General features: G+C 20.5%; 5 protein-coding genes and 5 non-coding genes across 10 annotated transcripts; 6 read left to right on the top strand and 4 right to left on the bottom strand.

Annotated features, from left to right (window-relative positions):
• Nucleotides 1-633: 633 nt before the first annotated feature.
• On the top strand, nucleotides 634-705 carry PY17X_1026700. The gene has a single exon. It is a non-coding gene; the product is annotated as a tRNA-Pro (tRNA).
• A 1,244-nt stretch (nucleotides 706-1,949) lies between these two features.
• Nucleotides 1,950-2,068, top strand: PY17X_1026600. The gene has a single exon (XR_002696576.1). It is a non-coding gene; the product is annotated as a 5S ribosomal RNA (ribosomal RNA).
• A 337-nt stretch (nucleotides 2,069-2,405) lies between these two features.
• Nucleotides 2,406-2,523, top strand: PY17X_1026500. Its single transcript, XR_002696575.1, has one exon. It is a non-coding gene; the product is annotated as a 5S ribosomal RNA (ribosomal RNA).
• A 353-nt stretch (nucleotides 2,524-2,876) lies between these two features.
• On the top strand, nucleotides 2,877-2,995 carry PY17X_1026400. Its single transcript, XR_002696574.1, has one exon. It is a non-coding gene; the product is annotated as a 5S ribosomal RNA (ribosomal RNA).
• Nucleotides 2,996-4,067: 1,072 nt separating this feature from the next.
• On the bottom strand, nucleotides 4,068-4,371 carry PY17X_1026300. Its single transcript, XR_004618867.1, has one exon. It is a non-coding gene; the product is annotated as a signal recognition particle RNA (non-coding RNA).
• A 1,146-nt stretch (nucleotides 4,372-5,517) lies between these two features.
• On the bottom strand, nucleotides 5,518-8,407 carry PY17X_1026200 (ATP-dependent RNA helicase DBP4, putative; the record flags this gene model as incomplete). The annotated part of the gene is made up of 2 exons (XM_722219.1): nucleotides 5,518-5,561; nucleotides 5,842-8,407. The coding sequence occupies 2 exons, from the start codon at nucleotides 8,405-8,407 to the stop codon at nucleotides 5,518-5,520; spliced, it is 2,610 nt and encodes an 869-aa protein (XP_727312.1).
• A 980-nt stretch (nucleotides 8,408-9,387) lies between these two features.
• Nucleotides 9,388-12,918, bottom strand: PY17X_1026100 (conserved Plasmodium protein, unknown function; the record flags this gene model as incomplete). Its single annotated transcript, XM_022956281.1, has 1 exon — nucleotides 9,388-12,918. One exon carries the CDS (start codon nucleotides 12,916-12,918, stop codon nucleotides 9,388-9,390), a length of 3,531 nt encoding a protein of 1,176 aa, XP_022813344.1.
• Nucleotides 12,919-16,187: 3,269 nt separating this feature from the next.
• Nucleotides 16,188-19,139, top strand: PY17X_1026000 (ATP-dependent rRNA helicase SPB4, putative; the record flags this gene model as incomplete). Its single annotated transcript, XM_022956280.1, has 1 exon — nucleotides 16,188-19,139. The coding sequence occupies one exon, from the start codon at nucleotides 16,188-16,190 to the stop codon at nucleotides 19,137-19,139; it is 2,952 nt and encodes a 983-aa protein (XP_022813343.1).
• An 851-nt stretch (nucleotides 19,140-19,990) lies between these two features.
• PY17X_1025900 (thioredoxin-like protein, putative) lies at nucleotides 19,991-22,166 on the bottom strand (the record flags this gene model as incomplete). The annotated part of the gene is made up of 3 exons (XM_022956279.1): nucleotides 19,991-21,689; nucleotides 21,876-21,949; nucleotides 22,101-22,166. 3 exons carry the CDS (start codon nucleotides 22,164-22,166, stop codon nucleotides 19,991-19,993), a joined length of 1,839 nt encoding a protein of 612 aa, XP_022813342.1.
• A 2,192-nt stretch (nucleotides 22,167-24,358) lies between these two features.
• PY17X_1025800 (glutathione S-transferase, putative) lies at nucleotides 24,359-25,223 on the top strand (the record flags this gene model as incomplete). Its single annotated transcript, XM_022956278.1, has 2 exons — nucleotides 24,359-24,396; nucleotides 24,644-25,223. The coding sequence occupies 2 exons, from the start codon at nucleotides 24,359-24,361 to the stop codon at nucleotides 25,221-25,223; spliced, it is 618 nt and encodes a 205-aa protein (XP_022813341.1).
• Nucleotides 25,224-25,596: the final 373 nt, after the last annotated feature.

Genomic DNA, 25,596 nt, shown 5'->3' with positions numbered 1-25,596 from the left:
TGTAATTATGTATATGTATTTATTTATCTCAAAACATAAGGTGTTCATATTTTGTTGATATAACTTAGACGTATCGAAATAATATCTTAATAGGAATAAAGCATACACTATTGAAGATACCACCAGAATGATATTCTGATTCAGTATAGGCTTGACCAAAAATTTAAATGCGTTTGGTGATTCATACGCTGACACTTGCAAATAATAAACAAAAATGTTGTATTTTATTTACTTTGGAAAATAAATTATACTATGATGATATTGAATATTAGCTTATTGTAAAAATGATGTATAAGTTTTATACATTTAAAATATGTAATAAATATATAATATGATAAAACACCATATAAATTATTTATTATTATAATTAGTAATTTTAGTATTATGTTTACACTTTTTTTTATTAATTTTTAACTTTATCTAAATATAATATATAGATTTATAGCGTTAAATTATTAAGCAAATATTTTATTTATGCATATATAAACCATGGATTATATTTTATAATTTTTTTTACATAATACTATATAGTGTAATTATATTTTGAAATATTTTCATTATTTTCGGCTTTGTATTTAAACAAATATATAAATAATTAAATATTTATATATAATATAGTAAAACATTAAATGAGGCTACTTAGTCTAGTGGTATGATTCTCTCTTAGGGTGGGAGAGGTCCCGGGTTCGATTCCCGGAGTAGCCCAATGGTTCACTTTTTCAAAATATAAAATAAATTTAATATAATTTCGTTTAACTTAATTAATATTATTATTATTAAATAATATACAATTTATATACTATTTTTAATATGCTATATTTATTATTATGTAAATATATTTATATATTTTTTTACTTGTTTACGAACAAAATAAGGTTATTTTCAATGGGAAGGTGTATTAATAAAATTAACAAAAATATTTATAATATGTATTGGGATGAACAATTACTTTATAATATAAGTAAATAATAAATATATTCATGGTATGCTATATACTACAAAAGGAACTACATTTAAATACCTTTCTTATTATGAGCTAGTATTGCTCTCTAATTTAATTGGGTTTATATTTAAGTCTTTTTTCTTTAACATTTTTATATTAAATTATCATATATAATGTATATTCATGCATATCACATGTAGATAAGCTTATGTAAGAATCCATATTTATATAAATATAACTTTCCATATACATAATATGTATTGTTATTTAGTAATATTTCATATGAATATATTTTTATCCTTAGAAGAGTTTTGTGGACCGTTGTAAGAAAAAGTTTTGTATTATACCCAAGTCGAATTATCAATATATTTATGAAAATATCAATTTATATATCCGTCTTTAAATGAATATTGTTAAAGGAAATAAATATAAAGCAGTGGTAATTTCTTGGAATATGAAACAAGTGGTATTATTTTTGATAAGAGCCTTTAATATTATGTTTTTAAGTTTTGAAAACAAAGGATACAAATGTTGATAATATTTTTAATAGTTACAGTATATATACATATAAGACTTAACTATTGTTACTTTTAATAAGAACTAAATATATTTATTGAAAAATTAAATAAAATCTGGAAATGTATATATTAATATTTAAAAAGGTAATATTTGTAATTTTAATTTGTTACTATTTAATAAAATAAATAAAATTGTAAATTATTTTTAAAGAATAATACAAAAGAATAACATCATATAAAATTTCATAAGTGATAAACAAAAAATTTAATATAATATTTATATAAAGTAAATTATATATTTTCCCTAATTATTTTAATAATAATTATGAGCACTTTAAAAATTAATAAAAAAAATACATGATACATAAAAATTATTTATAATGATATTAAAATCAAGCTTTAAGTGATATACCTATTTATGCATATGTATATAAATTTATTTAAATGAATATAAATATTCTTAAGGAATATAAAAATTATATAACTTCTGACTCGTTCATACTACAGTGGCCACACCAGATCCCATCAGAACTCTGAAGTTAAGCACTGTGAGGCTTGGCCAGTACTGAGGTGGGAGACCGCTCGGGAACACTAAGTGATGAGTCATTTTTTTATATCAAAAAATATTTTTTTTTTAACCCTGAAAAATGTCCTTAAAAAACATCCTTAAAAAATATTCTTTAGTTTCAATTAACCAGGAACTTGCTATATTTAAATAACGAAATATTAATTGTACCTTAATTCATTATTATATAAATTTTTAAACAAATGCATTTATAATCATACTAAGCCTTAACAATTATTATTTTATTATATAACATATTAATATGCACTATATATATTCATATATTTTTTTTTAATTATATAGGCAAATATTTTTCTTATATATATTTTACTTTATATAATATAATATGGATATCAAATATGAAAAACCTATAACTTTCGACTCGTTCATACTACAGTGGCCACACCAGATCCCATCAGAACTCTGAAGTTAAGCACTGTGAGGCTTGGCCAGTACTGAGGTGGGAGACCGCTCGGGAACACTAAGTGATGAGTCATTTTTTTATATCAAAAAAAATATTTTTTTTTTACTCAATCAAATTTTTAAAAAATAACATCCTTTATAGTTTATTTTAGCCTAAAATTCGTATATTACTCATATAACGAAATATTAACTTTATTATTTATTTTATTATTTTAAAAAAAAAATTATTTATTTGGGGGATACCCTTGTATTATAACCCTACAAGCATTAGTACATTTTTTTTATTATATTATATATAATATATATAGTTTATTAAATGCACTATATATTCATATATTTTTTTTTAATTATATAGGCAAATATTTTACTTATATATATACATACACTAATCGGATACGAATATCAGATATAACAAACCTATAACTTTTGACTCGTTCATACTACAGTGGCCACACCAGATCCCATCAGAACTCTGAAGTTAAGCACTGTGAGGCTTGGCCAGTACTGAGGTGGGAGACCGCTCGGGAACACTAAGTGATGAGTCATTTTTTATATCAAAAAATATTTTTTTTATAAAAATAAAAATTCTATATTTTTTTTATTATTTAATTTTTTATTAAATAAATTTATATATAAAAAATATATATTATTAATTAAATGAAATATAAATTTTATCAATTTTATATACTTATGATATTTGTTGAAATAATGATTTTAGTATTGTAATAACTTGTATAATTAGCTTTTTTTTTTATCATTTTTAGTCACTTTTATTGTATATATAATGTAGTGTTAAAATTGTTTTTATTGTAAAAATTAGTAATGGGAATATTAACCTTTATGTTATATATACAAAAATCCATATCCCTTATATGCATGGGTATTGGAAATTTTTGAGAATGTTGCTATGCTTATGTTAATAAGTAGACCATTTACTTTCATTTTGGGATATATATATTATATACATATTATTTTAATGTAACTTTCCGTTTTATATGATTTAAAACCTCGAATGTTCCTTAATTAAATTGTGATAAATCACACATGTGAAATATAAGTTTAAAATTAAGCATACTTTCATATGAATACAACATCTTAACTTTTTATAAAACTATTTATGAACAAAATGTTAAAAAAAACAAACTCATATTAAATATACAGTAGTATAACTGTAATACCAGTATAATATACCCCTTAATAGTAAAAATTGTCTACAATTTTTTTTGTAAATATTTGGCAAAAATATTCATATAGCACACCTTTATACTTGGATAATTATTTTAAAAAATTCATGACAATACAAGTAGATATTTAATTAATAATTTTTTTTAAATGTAAAAAGTCTTCAACAATTTAAAAAGTTTAACAATAAATTTTCTATTCGGTTAATAAAAAATATACAAAAAATCATTTGAACTATATTATATATATTTTTAATGACCAAAAAATGATCATATTTTTAGTACAAATAAAAATAATAAATTTTAATATTATATATTAAATAGTTTTACTAAATTTCTATAATGCTTATATTTGGTATTATATAAAATATTTATTTTACCCCTATAAAATATTATAAAAAAAATTTATAATTTATTATATAAAAAAAACAACCAATTGGTGTGCTTACCATGCTTGACGAGATTCGAGATATACTAATCGCTCATCGCAAACTTTGCACCGTATACAAGCGATTGCTAACCCTGCTCTGTTTCCAGCCTAAGGCGTTCCGCAATTCATTATTACTCCAGCATGTTATCTTTCCAACATAACATGCTCAGCAACTTATATCTTGCAACAGACGAGAGCTCTTATATATTGAATTTCTCGTAACATGGATAACATCCCTTAAAGGCTGCGCAAATTGCTTTGCTTTCCCCTTACGGTTACAGCTGCATACCCCGAGGAGCATACAGCCGGATATTATAACTATATAACTCATAGTATTAGCATATAATAAAATATTTTAGTTTTGGTCACTTATATTTTTTATTTTTATAAAGTATATATAAGAAAATTATATATGTACAATAATTTTTTTTTTATCAATTTATAATAAGCTAATTTTGAAAAAAAAAAAAAATATATATATATATACAAGCATTTACCTTATGATTATATACGTATTTTTTGTTATTATAAAAATTGCATTTTACTTAGTTTAATTTATAATATATCCCCTTTAATGAAAAATAATTTTTTTTATTTTAAATGATTTCACAATAACATCATAAACTAAGTAATGCTATATATATTTATGTAGTATAAGTAATTTTGAGTAGAATAAATAATATATTTCTCATTACCTAATAATTTATTGCAATTTATATTATAAATTTCATAAGGCTAAATTAACACTTTATAAACTTCAAGTTCAAATATATTTAAATGATATTTATGAATTATGTTAACTACAATTATAAGTCTATACAAAAGGGGAATGCAAAACCAATATGTTTGTATATGTGTAATATGCATAAACATGTATATATTATAAATATTGCTATATTTATTAAATAAGACATATACCCTCCTATAACAATATATATATTTAGCTATCCTTGCCTATTAATATACTCTTTTAAAATTTACGACACACTAAGATTATTTACATATTAAATTCGATACCACAAATATACAACTATTTATGATAAAAATAAATAATACACTATTCTAAAGTGTATTAAATTGGTAAAAAAAATAATGATATATATTTTTACTATACTAGTTGTGATAATATATCATTTGGATTAAAAAAACAATTCATTGTTTAATATCAAAAAGCAAAAATAATAAAATATATTTATGTGCAATTTTCCTTTTATACTTAAAAAGTTAAAAATATGCACACATTGTAACCAAAATAAAATTATATGCATATGCTTCTTATAGTTCGTTGTATAAATTATTAAGAAGAAACATCATGGATATATAATTTCATAAAACAAAAAAAAAGAAAAATGACAAAATTTTATTAAATTATTAACTAAACAAATAAACAAATATATATATATTAGCATTTTATTGAAGATTTCATCATATTTTCAAAAATGTGGGAACAATCTGAATTATAAAAACATCATTACTTTGTCCTCTAAATCTGATATATTTTCTACAAAGAAAAAAAAAATAGATAAAATAATAAAACAACCAAATGGTGATAATCATACGATTCAATAATTATGAATTTATTTCTTTCTATAAAATTACACATTTATTTATGGAATTATTATAGAGGGAAAATAGGAGAAAACGTATATTCCCTATTTTACCCACTTTGCAAATATGAAAAAAAATATGCTCATATATATATACACAAAAAAACAATATAAATACATAATATATCGAAAATATAATAAATAATATATACATATAGATATAATAAATCTTACCATTTAAATTGTCTTCTTTTTCTTTTTTGCTTTGAGATTTCTTATCAATTAATTTGTTCATTTTGGGGGTATCATCAACTTGGTTATTCATAATGCTATTATTTTCAGAACTGCTAAAGTTGTCCTCTTGATAAGATAATGATTCTTTGTCATAATTAGATTGTTCATCTGAATTATCTCTATTCATCATATTTTCTTTTCTCTTTAGTTTATTAATTTTTATTTGTTCATTATCTTTTTCAACTTTTTCTTTTAATAATTCAATATATGATTTTTTATCATTCTTATCCTTTGTATACTCATCATCTGTTTCAGTATCTTTGTTTTCTATATCGCTTTGTTCCATTTCACCATTTTCATTTAATTCATTTACTAATATCTTAAACTTTACATTTTCATCATTTATTTCATTTCCTACATCATCATATAATACACTATTACTTAGCATTTTGGCTACCTTGACTCTTTTTCTCCTTTTTTTAGTGGGTAATAATAAAGGGCCACTATCTTCAATTTCAACCCTTTGAGGAACAAATAAATCATCCTCTTCTTGTATATTCGTAATATCATCATTGTCTGAAGTTATGTCTCCTTTTTGGATATCTCTCGATTTTTGAATTTTATTTGGCTTTAATTTATTCTCTACTTCATCACTATTATCAACATTGTCATATTCTGACTTGTTCATGCTATCCTTTTTGTTTTCATTGACACTTTCCTCATTCCCTTCTTTTCCTTCCTTTTTCGACTTACGAGTTTTGAGTATTTCTAAAAACTTTTCAAATCTAGATCTCTTTTTTTTCATTTCAATTTTATTTCCGTCATTTATATTCAGTTCATCCATCATTTCTTGAGAAAATTCGATAAGCCCATATGCATAAGCTAGCTGATTTAAATCGAGTTTTTTAATATCTCTAAATTTCATAATAATATATAAATGTCTTAAATAAATAATCAATGCCTTCTTTGCTAAATGTTTAATTTCAACAAACGCTGCATTTAAAGAATGTATTTTTTTATTAATATCAAAAAGTTTTTGTTTTTTAATAAATTTCTCCACTATTTCAATATTATTTTCCCTTAATACATTTAAAAAATATTTTTTATTATCAATCTCATTTGTTAAAAAGATAAGACTATTTCCTACATTCGTAAATCTACCAGTTCGACCCGATCTATGAATAAATGTTTCTAAGTTTTCTGGAAAATCAAAATGTATAACCCAATCGACTGAAGCAAAATCAAGACCTCTACAAGCTATATCCGTTGTAAATAAACAAACAAAATTATTTTTTTTTGAAAATAAATGATATGTGTTTAATCGTGATGTTTGTTTTAATTTTCCATGTAATTGTAAAAATTTCATAACACCTACTTTAATTTTTTTAAAAACTTCAAACATAAATCGAACTTGTTTGCATGTTGAAAAAAAAACAATTATTTTTTTATTTTTTTTTGAAAATAAAAAAGTATATAAATAATTAATTTTTTCATATATACTACATTCAATATATATTTGTTTTATATTATTACTTTCTATATATTTATCATTATTATTTATACTGACATATTCATAATCTTTAATGTTAAATGTTTTTAATATGATACTTAAAAATTTACATATAGTAGCTGAAAATAAACAAATTTGACAATTCTCTTTAGGCTTATATAATAAAATATTTTTTAAATTATCATAAAAACTTTTATCAATTAATTTATCAATTTCATCGATTATTAAAGTACTTAAATAATCTAAATTACAATAATAATTATTTTCTAAATGATATAATAATCTGCCTGGTGTACATACTATAATGTTGGAATAACTAAAAATAGATTTTTCCCTTTCTTCATCTTTTCCTCCTATTGCACAACAAATATTTAATTTATGATATTTATTTAACATATTTAAAACCTCAAATATTTGAAATACCAATTCTCTTGTTGGAGTTATAATTAAGCCTCCTAATATTTTATTATAATTATCAATATTTTCTCTATAAAGTTTTTCAATTAATGGTATACAAAAACATAGTGTTTTTCCTGTTCCAGTTTGTGCTTGAGCATATATATGTTTATTTAATAAGACGATAGGTATAGACACTGATTGTATATTTGTCATATGAGTAAAATTGTTTTCATTCAATGATCTTAATGTTTTTTTACTTATTGGCAAAGTTTTAAACTCTTGTTGTGTTAATACATTTTTATCAATTATAGTTAAGTTGTTTTTATATCGCTTAACTTCGTTATCATTTTCTCCTGTGTGATTATCATTTTTTTTTTTCTTATTTTTTTCATTTTCTATGTTTTTTTTTTGTTTTTTTTCGACATTATCATTTTTATCATTTTCTATATTCAGTTTCCATTCATCATATTGCTTCCTTTTATTTTCCTCTACTATAAAACTTAACTTTTCGTCAATTTCTTTTTGTAGTTGTGCCCTTTCATCTGCATTATTATTTTTTCGAAAATTTTTATTCCCTTTGTGCTTTTTTACCTTATTATGATAGTTTTTATTATGAATTTTATTATTTTTATCTATCCTTTTTTTATAGCCTATCATATTCAGTTATTTTATTTTTTTAGCAAAAATATTATATATACACTTTAAATGCGAAAAATTTGCATATTTGATTTTTCAAAAAAGTTAAAAATACGATACAAAAATATATCAATAAATGAAATGTAATAATAATAAAAATAATAATAAAAATAAAAATATTGGAAATCTATGATCTTATTATTATTTCAAAAATAACACTGTCATTTTTGAAGAAAATAAATTATTTGAATATCATGAGGCCTCTCGATTTTTATAATATTTTATTTAATCATTTCCTTCATGAGTTATATATATATATATTCGATATTTTTTTACTTTTGAAATTTTTTTTATCATTTTTTCATTAAAAAGTATTTTCATAGGGAAAAAAAATATAAGCGTATATATATTACTGCTATACATATTTGCATTAAAAAAAAAATTTATACAAGTTATGTTGTATCCATGAATTATAAAAAATAAGATTTATTCTCACAAATAAAACAATTTGAAATATATATATAATATATATATTTTTTTTTTCATAAATATGCCGATTAGGGAATATTTAATAAAATAAAAAAAATAAACAATATTTTAAAAATGTTATAAATAATTTAAAAATAGAAACAAAATAATTAATAAATTATGTTTATCCTAAATTTATGCTTAAAAATAGTTTTTTTTCCTTTTAAAAAAATATATTGACAGTTGGTTATTAAAAAAAAAGAGATGGATATGTAGAAATATTATTAAAATGGTATATACATAAAAAAAATATCAACATGCATAATGGAGATTAAACACTAAAAAGATAAATTTATAAAAAAAATGTTTTAGAGGTTTTTTTTAAAAAACATATAACACAATTTCGGCATTGAGACATTTAAAATATTAAAAATAATGAGAATATATGATACCCAATATAATTAATGGGATCATAGTTTATAATACAGCTAAAAAATGAGTTAAAACAATAAGTAAATTTATATAGATAATTATTATTCTTCATATTTTATAAATATCATTTTCTTAAGTTCAAATGATTCTAAAGTATCTATGTCTGAAAAATTTGTGTTGTCAATATAATCTAAATGTAATGCAGACAATTCATTAAATTTCGTTTCATTTATTTTTTCTGAAAATGCATTTAAATGAATTGAATAGTTAACACTATTTAATATCGCGAATCCAGTAGATTTGTCCATTAATTTAGAATCTATCTCTTGTTTAATTTCTGAAAATGTAGCATTTCTTTTTACTTTAATTTCACCTATTATTTTTAAGTATGTCTCTTTTTCTTCATCATTTTTTAGGCACAATACACAATCTTTATATGATTTGTTTTCACTATTTTTTGAATATAATAGAGAATATACTCCTTTTTCTGTACTACTTGCAATTTTATTATATCCTTGATCATTTTCGATAACATTATTTTGATCATTTTCGATAACACTATTTTGGTTATTTTCATTTATGTTAGTGTTATTTTTTATTATATTATGTTCTTTACATTCATTTAATGAAGCTTCGTTATTTTCCTCATAAAATATCTTATCTTTTTGAGGAGTTATATTTAATTCTTCTCTAAGGTTTACAATTTCTCCTATTTGCTCACTATCCCATTTCTTATTATTATTGCTATTATTATTGCTATTATTATTGTTATTGTTATTATTATTGTTATTGTCTTTATTGTAACCATTTCCATTCGTAACAATTTTCGTTTGTTTCTCTCCCCCTTCAGATATATACTTAAATGGGGAGAATGATCTACTGAAAATTTGTTTTAAAAAAGATTTTCTTACATTTTTCGTTTCTCCTTCTAATTCAGAACCGGGTTCTTTATTTAGTGTCACAGAAGAAGTTTCATTGTTTTCATTAATATCTGGCTCCTTTTCTACAGATAAATTTTTAAATTGATTTTCTGTAGATGCATTATTTTTTATCTGATATGGATCTTGATTAAAAATTGAATCATTTTTATGAATTTTAACAGAATCTGAACTAATTGGGGCATTATTATGCATATTGCTTATATTTTTTGGGGCTGATTTATTTTCATTATTAACAAGATAAGTTTCTATTTTTAACGGACTCGGATTATTAAAAAGTGAAGAATTTTTTGTAATAGAATTATTTTGATTAACATTATTATTTTCATTAGTTGTATTTTTATTTATTTCTTTACACAACTCAGCACATGCATTTAATAATGTTACAGGAAGTTCTTTAGAATTATTTCTTGTTCTTGATAATCCTTTTATTTTTTCGTCTTTTTTTATTGAATCTTTTATACATAATGGAGAAATTCGGCTTTGACATATTTTATTTATTTTTTTAATACTTTCATTAAATTGGGTATTAGGTGAATCTTCTTCTATCATTTTATTAATAGAAGTAGATCCCTTGTTATTATACAAATTGAAATTAGCAGCAGAACTTAAATTACCAGGTGTATTATTATTATTATTATTATGTTTTATAGAATTATTTATATTGTTTGTTGATATATTATTACCATATCCTAAAACGTCTAAACTCTTTTTAGGAGTAATATTTAAATTCGTAATATTACATAAATTATTCAATGTATATATAGGTTCGTTCCATATATTTATCGAATTTATTCCATAATAATTACTATTACCATTATTACTATTACCATTATTATTATTACCATTATTATTATTTGGCATAAAAAGGCCACCATTTTCAGTAGTACTATTCTTATTTATTATAAGAAATATGAGTATACATATTTTTGATTCATCTTCTTCTATCATATTATTTAAAGAAAAATTGTTAGACACTATTTTACTGCCTTTTCGTTTTTTAGATTTATTTACCATCGAGGTGTTAATGTTATCTTTTGTATAATTGTTTCCATTATTTATATTAAAAATATTAGCTAGTTTATTATATTTAATTTTATAAACATATTTGCTATTATTTTTTTTACCAATTTCATTTATACCTAAAAATATACTATCTTCATCTTTTACTTGATCAACATCAACAATCACATCATTCAGTATAGTACTATTATTTGTTGACTTATTTACAATAAATAAATTATATTTATTTATTTGTCTATTTTTATCGGTTGTATGATTAATATTTTTTTGCACACATTTACATATTAATTCACATTGTTCTGTTTCTATATCCCCTTTTAAAACTAAATCACATTTTCTATTTGATGATCCAATTATAAATTTTTGTTTTTTTATATTTATTATTTCATCAACAAAATTTAGTTTTATTTTATTATCTACACTTGATTTTTCATTATTATAATTTATTCTTTCTAATGAGTAAAGATAATTTCCTTTACCAAAACTGTAAATATTACATTTGTTATTAGTTGCAATATTATTATTATTTATACTATTATTTTTTATAAAATCATTTATTGATCTTTTTATTTTATTATTTTTTAATTTTTTCATCACTAGCATCATTTTTTTTTTGCTTCTAAATGAATGTTTACCATAATAATACATAGCATTGTTACCAATATTATTTGTGCACATTCCTTTTGTTTTATTTAATTTTTTTTCAAAAAAATAATCTGATTTAAAAAGGAAATCTTCGTCCCAATATTGTATGGTTTTCTTATTATTCATTTCTTGATATGTTCCTAATATTTCTTCATTTTCTACCACAGTTGTTTTCCCATTTTCTGTTTCATTTATTTTATTATATTGCATTTTTTTTTTTATTCGAGACATATCTTTTTTATGTGTGTTCATTATTTCTTTTTTGCTACATAAAGTATGAGAATCATTCTCATCCGTTTTGTAGGATTTTTTAACTGTCCTTCTATTCCTTTCAACGTTTTTTTTTTTTTTTTTCACATTCAAATTTAATTCATTTTCACTTAAATATATATTTTTTTTTTTACTTTTTTTCCAATTCTTTTTCTTCATCTTTTCATTTTTCGACCTATTCAAATTGTTATTTTTTAATGTACCAACATATTTGTTACTTCTGTTAACAATGTTGTGGTTTTTATTATTATTGTTATTATTTTTGCTAGCTAAAATAGCACCATTTTTATTAGTATCTTCAGAATTTATATGCTTGGTATTTTTGCTTACTAACTTACTATTTGTGTTGTTTTTTTGTGGCTTCAATATTTCTTTATTATTCAATATATTTATTTTTTCTTTGACATTTACTAATACGGTTCCTTTTTTATTATTATTGTTGTTATTATTATTTATCGGTTTATTTTGGTTGATATTAGAACATATTTTTGTAAATCGTACTTTTTTGTGAAATTTTGTTTTGTCATTTGTTTTGCTATTTGTTTTGGTAATTGTTTTGGTATTTGTTTTATTTAATATTTTATTTTTATTTTCATTTCTGTCCTCTAAATATTCAATATGTATTATTTTACTATTTTTTTTTTTTTCTCTTTCATCTTTTTCATTTTGTGTGCATTTATTTCCTATTTTTTTGTTTTTTACTTTAATACATTTTTCATTTCTTTTGTCATTTTTTTTAATATTCCTTAACTTCATACTTGTCTTTCTTTTTCTATGTAATTCCACAATTTTATTGCATTATATGCATCTAATATATCAATCTCTCTATATATTTTTTGTTTTTTTAAATCTCTCCTTAAAAATGTTAATCTTCACATCTGAATTATATAACCACGTTTTTGTTCTTAAAATATAAAATCTGGAAATGAGATATATGTTTCTTTATTTTTATTTAAACTTAATATCATTTATCGAATAAACCACAAAAAATAAAGACTTTTTTTAAAGAGTCAAAACAAATGACTATAAATTATAGGATTAATAAATATTTACCAAATTAAAAATAAAAACACATGAAAAAAGAAATGCGAAACATAAAAACAAAGTTAAATCGTGTTTAATGTATATGTATGATGAAAACATAAACGAATTAAAAAAAATAAAAATAAAGAAGAATGATACGAGACTAGGAAAATGTCCCAATAAGAAATTCATATATGATTAAGTGTGTAAATGTGTAATATATTATATATATGTATTTTGGATTGTATATAAACTTATGTATGCATAAGTATATATGGTCATATAAATGTGTAATGCATAAATATATAGCTTTTGATTTAATCGAATCTTTTTAAATACTTAATAAAAACTTGACAAAAATTAAAAATGAACAAATGAGTTATACAACTTACCTAACCATGTATTAAAAACTGGATTATAAATTACAAAAAGCTTTTTTTTTGTCTCTTTTCTATTTTTCACTATACACAATTTTCCAATTTTTTTGGAATGGTATATGTATATGTATTTGCAAAAATTAAAAATTAAAGAATACAAGTTAAATAAAGAAAATAAAAGTGAAAAAAAAAAAAATAGCCCAAGTCATAAATGAAAAATAAAAAAATAATAAATACATTAATTAATAAAAGCTAAAAGAAGATATTAAAATTCCAACTAATTAAATTGGTTATGTATGCATTTTTATATTTATTATTTTGAAATTAGTGTGTGTATATTTTGGGGGGTCTCACACATAGAAATATACAATTGCTATATAATTGTACATATTAATTTTTAATATTATATTTATTTTTATAATTTATTATTACATAATCATTTTTTTGTATAAATTTTTTATATATTGATAAGTTAATATATTTGTAAACATAATTATGTAATATTACATATTATTTACATTTTTTATTTTACAGATTGGTTGCAAAATTCATGTCTTTTTCATAAATATAATTTTTATAAACTTAAAATTTATTTTATACGTTGAAAAATAAATAAATGAATTTTGCCATAAAATCTGAAAGTTACATTTAATTGGTTTATTATTAAGCGGTTAAATTGTTTTATTTTGTCTTATCTTTTTGCTGCTTTTTTATTTTTTCTTTATATTTTTTCTTTTTTCTTTTTATTTTCTTTCCCTTTTTTATTTGCATATAGTTAACCTCTTTGCACAAACTTGTATTCCCGTGTTAATTTTAAAAGCCTGAAAAAACACAAGTGAAAATGAATAAATTCACTACAATAATATTTGAAAGGTTAAAAAAGATATAAGGATATTCATTTTTATATCATATTTAAATATTAGAAAGGTGGAAAAGAAAGAACAATAAAATTATAATTTGATAAAATAAAGTTTGTAAAAGGGGTAATATTAAGTTTTACTTTATTACAATCGAGTACAATATTTTTTTTATATTTCTAAAATATCCAAAAATAAAATTAAAAAAAAAATTTACAATAAAATAAAGTATATTATCTACGTTTTTGTTCTTTGTTCTATGCACCATATTAACATATAAAGAACTGTTCTTATCGTTTTGATATGGGCAAAATGCGTACATATATGTTAGGGGCCCACTACATATATATGTGTGTGTGCGTTTGTTTATTTATATAGCATTAGGGTCTCAATATTTGCCCACATTTTTCATGTGTTTATATATATAATATATCAAAAGGTGCAATAAGAAAAAGATTTAAAAAATAAGAAAAAGAAATTGAGCTCCTAACTTGCATTAACTTATATATGAAATGGTTATATTTTTAGATCTACACAAATTATTAGAATTAATATTCTATTTAAGCTGGTTTTTCCATGTTAAACATAAACATATGAACAAATAGGAAAATAATACATGATGGTTGTATATCAAAAAAAAATATTATAATAAAGGTGTTATAATAAAGGTATTACAATAAAGGTGTTATAATAAAGGTGTTATAATAAAGGTGTTATAATAAAGGTGTTATAATAAAGGTATTATATTCAAGGGTTATGAAAAACAAAGACCAAATAAAATAAATATATAAATGTGAATTTAAAAATACAACAATGAGATAGTTAAAAAAAATAAACTAAAATGTTATCAAATATTTTGTTAAATTTTTTTTTATAGATTGTTACATATCAAAGGTTATACCCACTTAATGCTTAATATATATGATACTTTTTCAAAAGACAATTCTGAATTTTTTTTTTTTTTTTTCTATATTATTTAATATTTTTATTAAGATAATATTATCCAAAAAATTTTTAATATACAAATATGATTTAAATATATTTATACACGACAATGAAAATGCCTACATAACCCACCAATAAATAATTGTATATATAAGATATCAAAAAAAAATATTATTTATCAACTTTTAGAACATTTTCAATGCTGATAAATGAAAAGTATTTTTGTATTTATAAAGAGAAGTGTATTATAAAAATAAAACAACTGTTTTCCATTTTGTTAAATGATTTATTATATTTACTACTACAACTTTTTTTAATTTTAACAATAATACAATATATACTTCCTTTTAGCATTATTTCAATAAATGATATTTTTTAAATTATTTTACTTTTATTATATGGAAAGTTTAATCTTTAATATTTTTTATTAAAAAATAAAATCTATAAAAAAGTTGCATTATTAATAAAAAATACCCGTCCCAAAAAAAAAATTATATATTTTTTTCCCTTGCTCAAATTTAAAAAGTTTGATATATTTTTTCAACTTTTTTTCTCTATAATTACAATATTTATGAAAAAAAAAAAATTAACCGAATATATTTCAAGATATATTCTTAATATTTTTAAATTGTAAAATTCTTTTCATTCATAAATATTCCATTTAAAAACGAAAAAGAAATTGTCGTGGTTTTTGTTGGATGGAACGAAAAAAACATCATATATATATATATTTTAAAAAAATTATTAAAGGTTTATAAATAGCGAATAAATTCATTTTTGTAAAATGATAAAAAAATAATACAATTGTAGAAAATATAATGCCATGGTAGAAATTGAAAAAGAACCAAAAACAAAAGAAAGGGAAATAAAAAAACCTTTCACTGACCTCAATCTGGATAACTCTATCATTTTTTCACTTTTTATTCAAAAGTATTTTTATTGCGCAAAAATACAAGAGATTACCATACCACATATTTTAAAGAGAAATGAAAATGTTTTATTGCAATCTGAAACAGGAACTGGAAAAACATTATGTTTCGCCATCCCAATACTTCAAACTTTACTCAATTATAAAAAGCAAATATCTATAATTAGCGAAAAAGGTTGCAAAGAAAAAATAAAATGTAGTCCTGATAACACTCGTATTGATAACACTGCTAAAGTCAACGATTTTTTTTATGATGAAAATAGTATTAATTCTATTTATGATTATTTTCAAAAATGTGAAATTACTAAGTGTAAATCCATTCCATTTAACATAAATGTAGATAAATTTATTTCATATATTAGTAATAATAATATAATTAAAAATCAAAATACAATAACTGACATCGATAAGGAACAAAATCAAGATACTATTGAAGAAAAAACAAAATTAATAACTAATGTGAATCCAGAACTCAAACAAAATGAAAACGATCAAAAAAGTAACCAACCAAAAGACGACAAAAAATATGAAGAAAAAGAAAAATGTAGTGCCCAATTTAATATATCAGAAATCACAGCTATTAAAGAAGATAACGAAATATTTAATAATGTAAATCGAAATAAAGAAGATATAGGAATTGACGTAAATACAATTATAATTACCCCAACACGTGAACTTTGTATACAAATTTATAATGTAATAAATAAATTTATATTTTTTATAAGATTATATTTTTCAAATAAATTTAATGTAGATTTAAAAATATTAGATAGAGATAATTTTTTTATAAATAGTTTATTATTTAGAGGAGCTGTAAAAATTGAAGACGATATAAAAGTTTTAGAAAATGAAAAAAAAAAAAAAAATACTTTTCAAATAATTACAGCTACCCCTGGAAAATTAGCAAATTTATTTAAAGATTATAATCATCTTTTTAATACATCAAAATTGAAATATTTTATATTAGATGAAGGAGATAAATTATTGGAAGAGAGTTATATAAATTATGTAAAAGATGTTGTAAATAGTATCACATCTAATGATTATATCACTTGTATATGTAGTGCAACTTGTTTATATGAAGATAAAATTTGTAGTTTATTTCCTTCTGGATTAAAAAAAAGAAAACCATTCAGAATAATTGTTAATCCTAAGGAAGGTGAAAATGTACAACAATATGATCTCAATAATATTTCCCCTTCACATGTTTACTTAAATGATAACAAGAATGATAATGAAAATATAACTACCACATTTGCAATGTCCAATCGAATTGAGAATTATTATATTGTGTTAAGAAATATAGACAAATTGTTTTTTCTTTTTAAATTTTTAAACACTGTTTTGAGTAATGGGGAAACTGCCATTGTGTTTTTTCCAACCTGTTTTTGTGTTGATTATTATTTTCACATGTTTAAAAGTATATTTAGCATAAAAAATTTATACAATAATGATGGGGAAAACCTTTTTGAGAAACTTGTTAAACTAAATAAGCTTTACAATAATATTTGTACAGATGATGAGATGCTCGTTTTTTCAAAAATGATTTGCTATATTAAAAATTATATAGGAAAAAATAAAATAAATTTTTTAAAAATTCATAGAAAAATGAAAGATAAAAAACGGATTAGTGCTTACAATAAAATAACAGATAATAAAAAAGTTTCTAAAAAAAAAAATGTAATTTTTTGTACAGATGTTATGAGTAGAGGAATCAATATTAATATTCATTGGGTTATAAATTATGATGTTCCAAATAAAAATATGACATATATCCATAGAAGTGGGCGAACTGGTAGATTTGATAAAACAGGTAAAAACATTATTTTTATAAATAAAAAAGAAAAGGAATATTTATACTTTTTAAAAAGTAAAAAAGTTAACATTTATAATTTTAAAAAAACTGATATGTTTCAAAATATGATAAAATACGAATCCACAATCATCAAAACAGAACAACGTTTAAATAAGGAGGCTCTAAAACTTGCAAATAGAAATAGTGATTGTATAAGTTTTCTTGAAAAAAAACTATTTTTTACAAATTGTCAACCGAAAGGGAAAAATAAAAGTAAAAATGGGAGTGAAAGTAAGAATGACCAGGTGAAAAAAGAAACCCTCAAACGACAAAATATTATAATCCCCAATAATATAATTACGATATTCTTGAAACTAATAATATTTTATGTTATTGAAAATCGAGAAATGTTCAATTTATCAACAAAAGCATTTCTATCATACATCGAATTTTATAAAAATCATCAGCTAAATTTCCTTTTCCCATTTAGCAAATTAAATATATCACATTTATGTCATACATTTGCATTAGTTAAAATACCAAAGTTTAAGGAAAAGGAAAAAGTTAAAAATTTTAAAAGCTTCGATATAAATATTTATGACATACCCTACAAAAATAGCGAAAAAGAAAAAAAGAGATTAGAAAATAAGAAAAAAAAAGAAGAAGAACAGGAGAAAATTTTAAAAAAGGACCAAAATATTTCTACTGAACAAAACAATACATTGAATAAAAACAAAAAAAAACGAAAAACTATTGTTCAAAAAAAACATGAAAAAAGAGAAATGGATCAAAACGAAATTGACTCGTTATTTTTTGAAGAAAAATTATTTAAAAAATTAAAAAAAAAAAAAATAACTGATGAGGAATATGATCGATTATTAGGAATTGATGATCTTGACAAATTATTCACTTCAAATCCGTCAAAAAAAAACACACAAATTGTTAATACAAGTATTCTACAAAATTCAAATAAAAAAAAAAGTAAGAAAAAACAAAAAGTATATAATTTAAAGGTCAAAAAAGTAAAAAAAAACTCGAAAAGACGGAGATAATACTATGTTATACCTCAACATCATTTTGTTTATGTACAATTACATCAGTATCTATACATTTTCATTATTTTCATTATTTTCATAATTTTCATAATTTTTTTAAATATACTATGATATTTTTTTTGTCTAATTTGTTATTCATATCTACTATACCAATACTATTTTTCAGTAACAAAAAAATGAAAAAAAAAATTCACAATATAAGACTTATTTTTGCTCCTTAATAATTATTAGCATTTTTATTCTCATATTTTATCATTAATTTTTATTAAAAATAAAAAGACATAATTAAAAATTTTACAAAAAATTAAATTTGTCATTAAATGAGATTAATTCAAAAAATAAAGTAAATTCACATTTTACCCATGGCGAATGTAACTAAATTTTGACAATAATTAAAAAAAATAACAACAATAATATAGAGGTAAAAAATAAAATAGTAAAATATTTTAAAAAAATAATAATGCTAAGTGCAGCAATTGATGCATTACTCCTTCTCAGGAAAATGTATTTAAAAAAATTTTAGAAGAAAATAAAATTGAAAAATAAGCATACTAATGAATTAATAAAATTTTTTTATGTAATATTATAAATTACAAAAATGGGAAAATTCGAAAATCTCATTATCACAAAACATATCATAAGGAAATATTCTAAAAATAAAATTAATCATCCTTTTTTCCTTTTTTTTTTTTAACAATTGTATAAACTTTTCAAATATCTATTTTCCCATTATTCATATAAATTAACTATAACTAAACAATCACGAGGGAATTTAATAATTCTATATTTTGTCTTAACAATTTACACACACACACACACATGCATACGTACATAAGTAGTGGCTAGTTTTATATGGATGGTTTTGTTAAAACAATAGGTGAAGAATATAAATCGTCGCTATAAAAATTGTTAAGAAATTTAAAAAAATTGTCCTTGTTTATATTATATTTTCCATCAACATTTTGTATAATATTAATATTATTAACATTTTCTTTAAATAATTTTTGATTGAACAAATCTAAAATAGCAACTTGTGTTGTATTATTAACTGAGCACAGATTTTTCAAAGCTTCATATTTTTTATCATCATTAAGTACTAAATAAAAATTAATTTTTTTTCCCTTTCTATTTTGATTATATATTTCTATTAATTCGTTGTATGTATTTAATAAATTAAAATCTAATTTATCCAAAAATAAAATAAAAATAGGAGCAAATACATTTAAATTGGTTAAGTTACTAATATTATCATATTTATAAATATAATTATTTTCATTAACTTTTTCTTTTAAACTTTTATGATGATTCAATATAAAATTTGATATATCATTATTTTTTTTATTAACGTTAATATATTTATTTAATATTTTTCCCTTTTTATTAACTAAAATACTTATAGGCTTAAATGTAACATCAAATGTGTCATAAAGTAAAAGTTTGTAAATTGAATTATTTTCTTCTTTTCCTAAATGGTATATTTCGTTCATATAATTTGTTTTTTCATTTTGCTCGTTTTGCTCGTTTTGCTCATTTTGCTCATTTTTTACACCACTAGAATTGGGTTGACTAGAGTTTGTCTTTTCTGGCTTCCTTTGGATATCTTTTATAAAAATTATATCCAATTTTATATTATTTTTCGATAAGTTATTTTTAATTTTAATCAATGTTTCGATGTCTTGTTTATTTTCTTTATCATTATTAAAATAAAAAATAACATAATCTGAATCTAATTTTTTAAAATTATGCTGATTATTATTTTGATCATATATATTATTTATGTATGTCAAGCTATTTGTATTTTCATATGGAAAATCTTTACTATTATATAATAATAAATAATTTATATTGTCATTTACAACATTCATATTTTTATCTAATAATACCATAGTAGGTATATTCATAATATTATAATTTTTTATTAATTTTAAAACTTGTTGTTTATCGTTAAATATTACACTATACCAATTATTCATCAAACTAAAATGTTTTATGTTAAATAATATTTTATTATCTAAAGGTACATAAACAATATTAACATTATTATTTTTATTTATCAGTTTATATGTTTCTTTTAATCTGTCTACATATGTTTTAATATTTCGGGATTGTAAAAATTTATCAACATTATATGAATGGAAAAATAATATAGTATAATCATTTCCATTTTCTTTTGTTTTAACTTTTTTTGCATTTATATAAAAATTTACATATGCTAATAAATTATAATATATATTAGTTATTATATAAAATATATTAAATGATTTATCGTTATCATATATATTTTTTGCCACTATACTATTATCATGTTTATATAAATATTTTCCCAATATTTTCTCAGAATCACTTAAATTTTTATTATTATTTATTAATTTATTATATACCATTAAACTTGCATAAATTAAAGGAACTGAAAGTCCTGTTATTCCCATAAGCCCTAGAAAACTTACATTTTGAAATGGAAAATTATTTTTATAATTTTTATTGACACTTAGAATATTTCCTTTGTTATCTTCTCTTTTGTCTCTCCTCAGGTCTATATAAGATAATCTATAAAAATTAATAAACATACATAGTACTTTAAACACCTACATATATATACAAAACTATATGATAAATTAATCGTGTAATTTGACCAACCACATTTATTTCCATACACATCATATATATGATAAACTATGTTTTATTTTATTTTATTTTATTTTATTTCATTTTATTTCATTTTATTTTATTTACTTTCTTTGCTTGTTTGCCTGAAGATTTAGTGGCAAGCCTACATGGCTGATTGTTGAAAAATACTTATGCTTAATCTGGGAAAATAAAAATGTAGCATAAATATGTAATGATCTAATTTTTTTAAATGTATTAGGAATGCTGTATCACCACAAAACATATTTGTATATAAGTGAAGGAAAATATATATAACAATTCTGGAAATAGTATACAATTTTTTATTCTTACTGAATTAACATTTATGGCAGAAATTATAAAAACTTGAAAAATAAAAAAAAATAGTATTTTTATCATTATAAAATGATATATATAATATAACTCCTTGATAATTTCTCTTTTTATTTGTGATTTATTTTGTCCCTTTATCGTTGTGTTATCTATCTATTTATTTGTTTCCTTATTAAATAATATGTTCATTTACCTTTTTATCTTTAAATTAGTATTTTTTTTTTTCGATTTTTAAATATTTTGTTTCCTTTTTGAACTTTCCACATTCGTTCATTTATATCTACTTCGTTTTGCAGCATAGGAAAAGTTTCCTTTATATTATGCCTGTTATTATACAATTGTATTATTATATTTTTATGTTTTAATTTTTGTATTTATTTTGTGTATTTTTTTATATTATTATTTTTTTTTTTTAAATTGGCTTTAAAAACTTAATTAAATCAAAATATTCTCAGAATATATACCATCAAAATTATCGAAAAAAAAACGAGATTATATTTTTACCAAATAAAATAATATATACTTATTTTAAAATAATATATTTTATATATTATTATTTTTAAAAATAAGTCAACATAATTATAGGATAATAACCATAATATCCTAATAATAGAGAGGAAAAAAAAAAAAAAATTATAAAGGTGTTATATTTTATTGTGTTAATTTTTCCAGGTTTATATTAATGTATTAATTAGATTGTTTTTCCTATAAATTCATTTAATCAATATTTATTCAAATAAAAAGAAGATTAAAAAAAATTATGTTGAATTTATACACATTCAAATATTGTAAAATAAATATATTTTATATGAAGCTTCAAATTTTTTTAAATATTTCATGGCTTAAAAAAACAAAAATTATATATTTTTTTCCCACTAAGATTATATCCTTTGGGTGTGTGTGATTAATATTGACATACTACTAACAAAATAAAGCTCATAAAAATATAAGTTTATTTTTTATTAAAAGGAAAACAACAATATATATATATATATATATATATATATATGCTTAAAAATAGGAAAATTGTGAACTTTTGTTAATATTACAAATGTTGGATTATTATGTGTATATTCCTATTGCCCAATAAATAAATTAATATAATTCAGATTATGTAAAGACATATGTAAAATTTGCTTATCGGTTTGTAATTTCATGTATGCACATTAAACATTTTTTTAATATGAACATTTTTTAACACATAAATATTTCTACAAAAGCGCTATGTATATATAAACTTATAATAATATATATGCTTTTTTTTATTTTTTAATTCGTTTTTTACAAATTAAATGGATTTCATATTAGTCGATTTTTTTTTCATTTAAAAATATTTAGCGTTATGATAAGCATTCACAAATTAACACAAATTATATAGAAAAATACACATATATAAATTTTTATATTTATATTGCTACATATTGTATGTTGTTACATAATAATATAGCAACACATCATAAACATTTTTTATCGTCGAGATTTTTTTTTTTTTTTTTTCATTCGAAATATAGCATATTATTATGTACATTTAATTTTTAATTTTTTTTTTATTTTCATCATATTTATGTTAAAATAAAGTAATATTGTGAATTTATTTCATGGATATATGCTCATTATTTTTATTCTAAATTTAAAACTCATTTCTATATTCATTACCTGTATATAATAATTCTATTTTTTTTTTCCAATTTAATATTTTCCCACACTATTTAAATATTTTTAGTTATCATTACCCAGAGTTTACAATTATTATAAGTTACTACATATTAATTTTATTTTCAAATTTATTTCAATCCCTTATGATAATATCAATAAAAAAAAAAAAATATAATATCCCTATATATTTTTACGCAATAATAAATAAATTAAGCTTCCCTAGTTAATCTGAAAGTGTATGTTAATAACAGTAATATGCATATATTTCATATGGTTTATTATTTATTAATTTTTTTTGAGGGAATTTAAAAATTGAGTTTTATTTTAAAAATTTTAAATAATCAATATCGCTTTTATTATATTCAACACTTTTAATTTTTTTTTTTTTTTATTACTTATTAGTAAATTTTTTTCATTTCAATTTCCTATACGTATAGATATACCTTAATATGGTATTACTATATTTTTTAATTTACCTTTTCCGTATAAATATATAATTTTTGTTTATCATTTTCTTTTATTTTTTATTTCTTCTATTATTGTTCATTTACTTTATTTAATATATATATATGTATATATAGCTTCCTACCGCTATACTTAAAATGGTGGACAACATAGTGCTGTATTATTTTGATGCAAGGTAAAAAAAATTAATGAATAAAATGATTAATAAATAAAATGATTAATCTGGAAAGTGAGAAAATAATATATGGTTTTGTGATTGTCAATTTATTTTCTATGTTTATAGAGACACTTTGTGAATACATGGATATACATACAATGTGTGTTATGTAATTTTTTTTTCACATGACATATTTATGTAATTTTTTTTTCACATGACATATTTATATAATTTTTTTTTTTTTTTTTTTTTTTTTTTTTTCAAGAGGTAAAGCTGAACTTATCAGACTCATTTTTGCATATTTACAAGTTAAATATACAGATATAAGATTTGGAGTAAATGGTGATGCATTTGCAGAATTTAACAATTTTAAAAAAGAAAAAGAAATTCCTTTTAATCAAGTTCCTATATTGGAAATAGGAGGTTTGATATTAGCTCAAAGTCAAGCTATAGTTCGATATTTATCAAAAAAATATAATATTAGTGGAAATGGGGAATTAAATGAATTTTATGCTGATATGATATTTTGTGGTGTACAAGATATTCATTATAAATTTAATAATACAAATTTATTTAAACAAAATGAAACTACTTTTTTAAATGAAGAATTACCTAAATGGTCAGGTTATTTTGAAAAGCTTTTACAAAAAAATAATACTAATTATTTTGTAGGAGATACTATAACATATGCAGATTTAGCAGTTTTTAATTTATATGATGATATAGAATCAAAATATCCAAATTGTTTAAAAAATTTTCCATTATTAAAAGCTCATATTGAACTTATAAGTAATATTCCAAATATAAAACATTATATTGCTAATAGAAAAGAAAGCGTCTATTAATTTATAGTTAAAATATAAGTACACATTTTCCGAAGCTTAATTTTGTATTTCTTTTTTATTAACAAAATAGTATAGATAGCATTATTCTGTTTGTTTTATAATTCTTTATTTTTATAATACTGCTATTTTACTGACTGTTTGTAATTCTATAATTAAATCTATTGTTCATACAAAGTAAGGGACTACTTTTTCGATAGATGTTCTTCAATTTTTTTCTTTTTTATTTTCACATTATTTTTCGTTTCTTTTTATTCCTTTGCTTTTTTTATATGAGCATATAATACCATTCCCTATATTGAGCACTGTATATACATGCATACATACGTATATAATATATGCTCTTTATATGTTGCAATTATGAAATTGTTAGTAT

The sequence above is a fragment of the Plasmodium yoelii genome (assembly GCF_900002385.2).
Source record: "Plasmodium yoelii strain 17X genome assembly, chromosome: 10".
NCBI lineage: Eukaryota > Apicomplexa > Aconoidasida > Haemosporida > Plasmodiidae > Plasmodium > Plasmodium yoelii.
The sequence above is the reverse complement of the archived record's forward strand: the minus strand, read 5'-3'. Positions and strand labels throughout refer to the sequence as shown.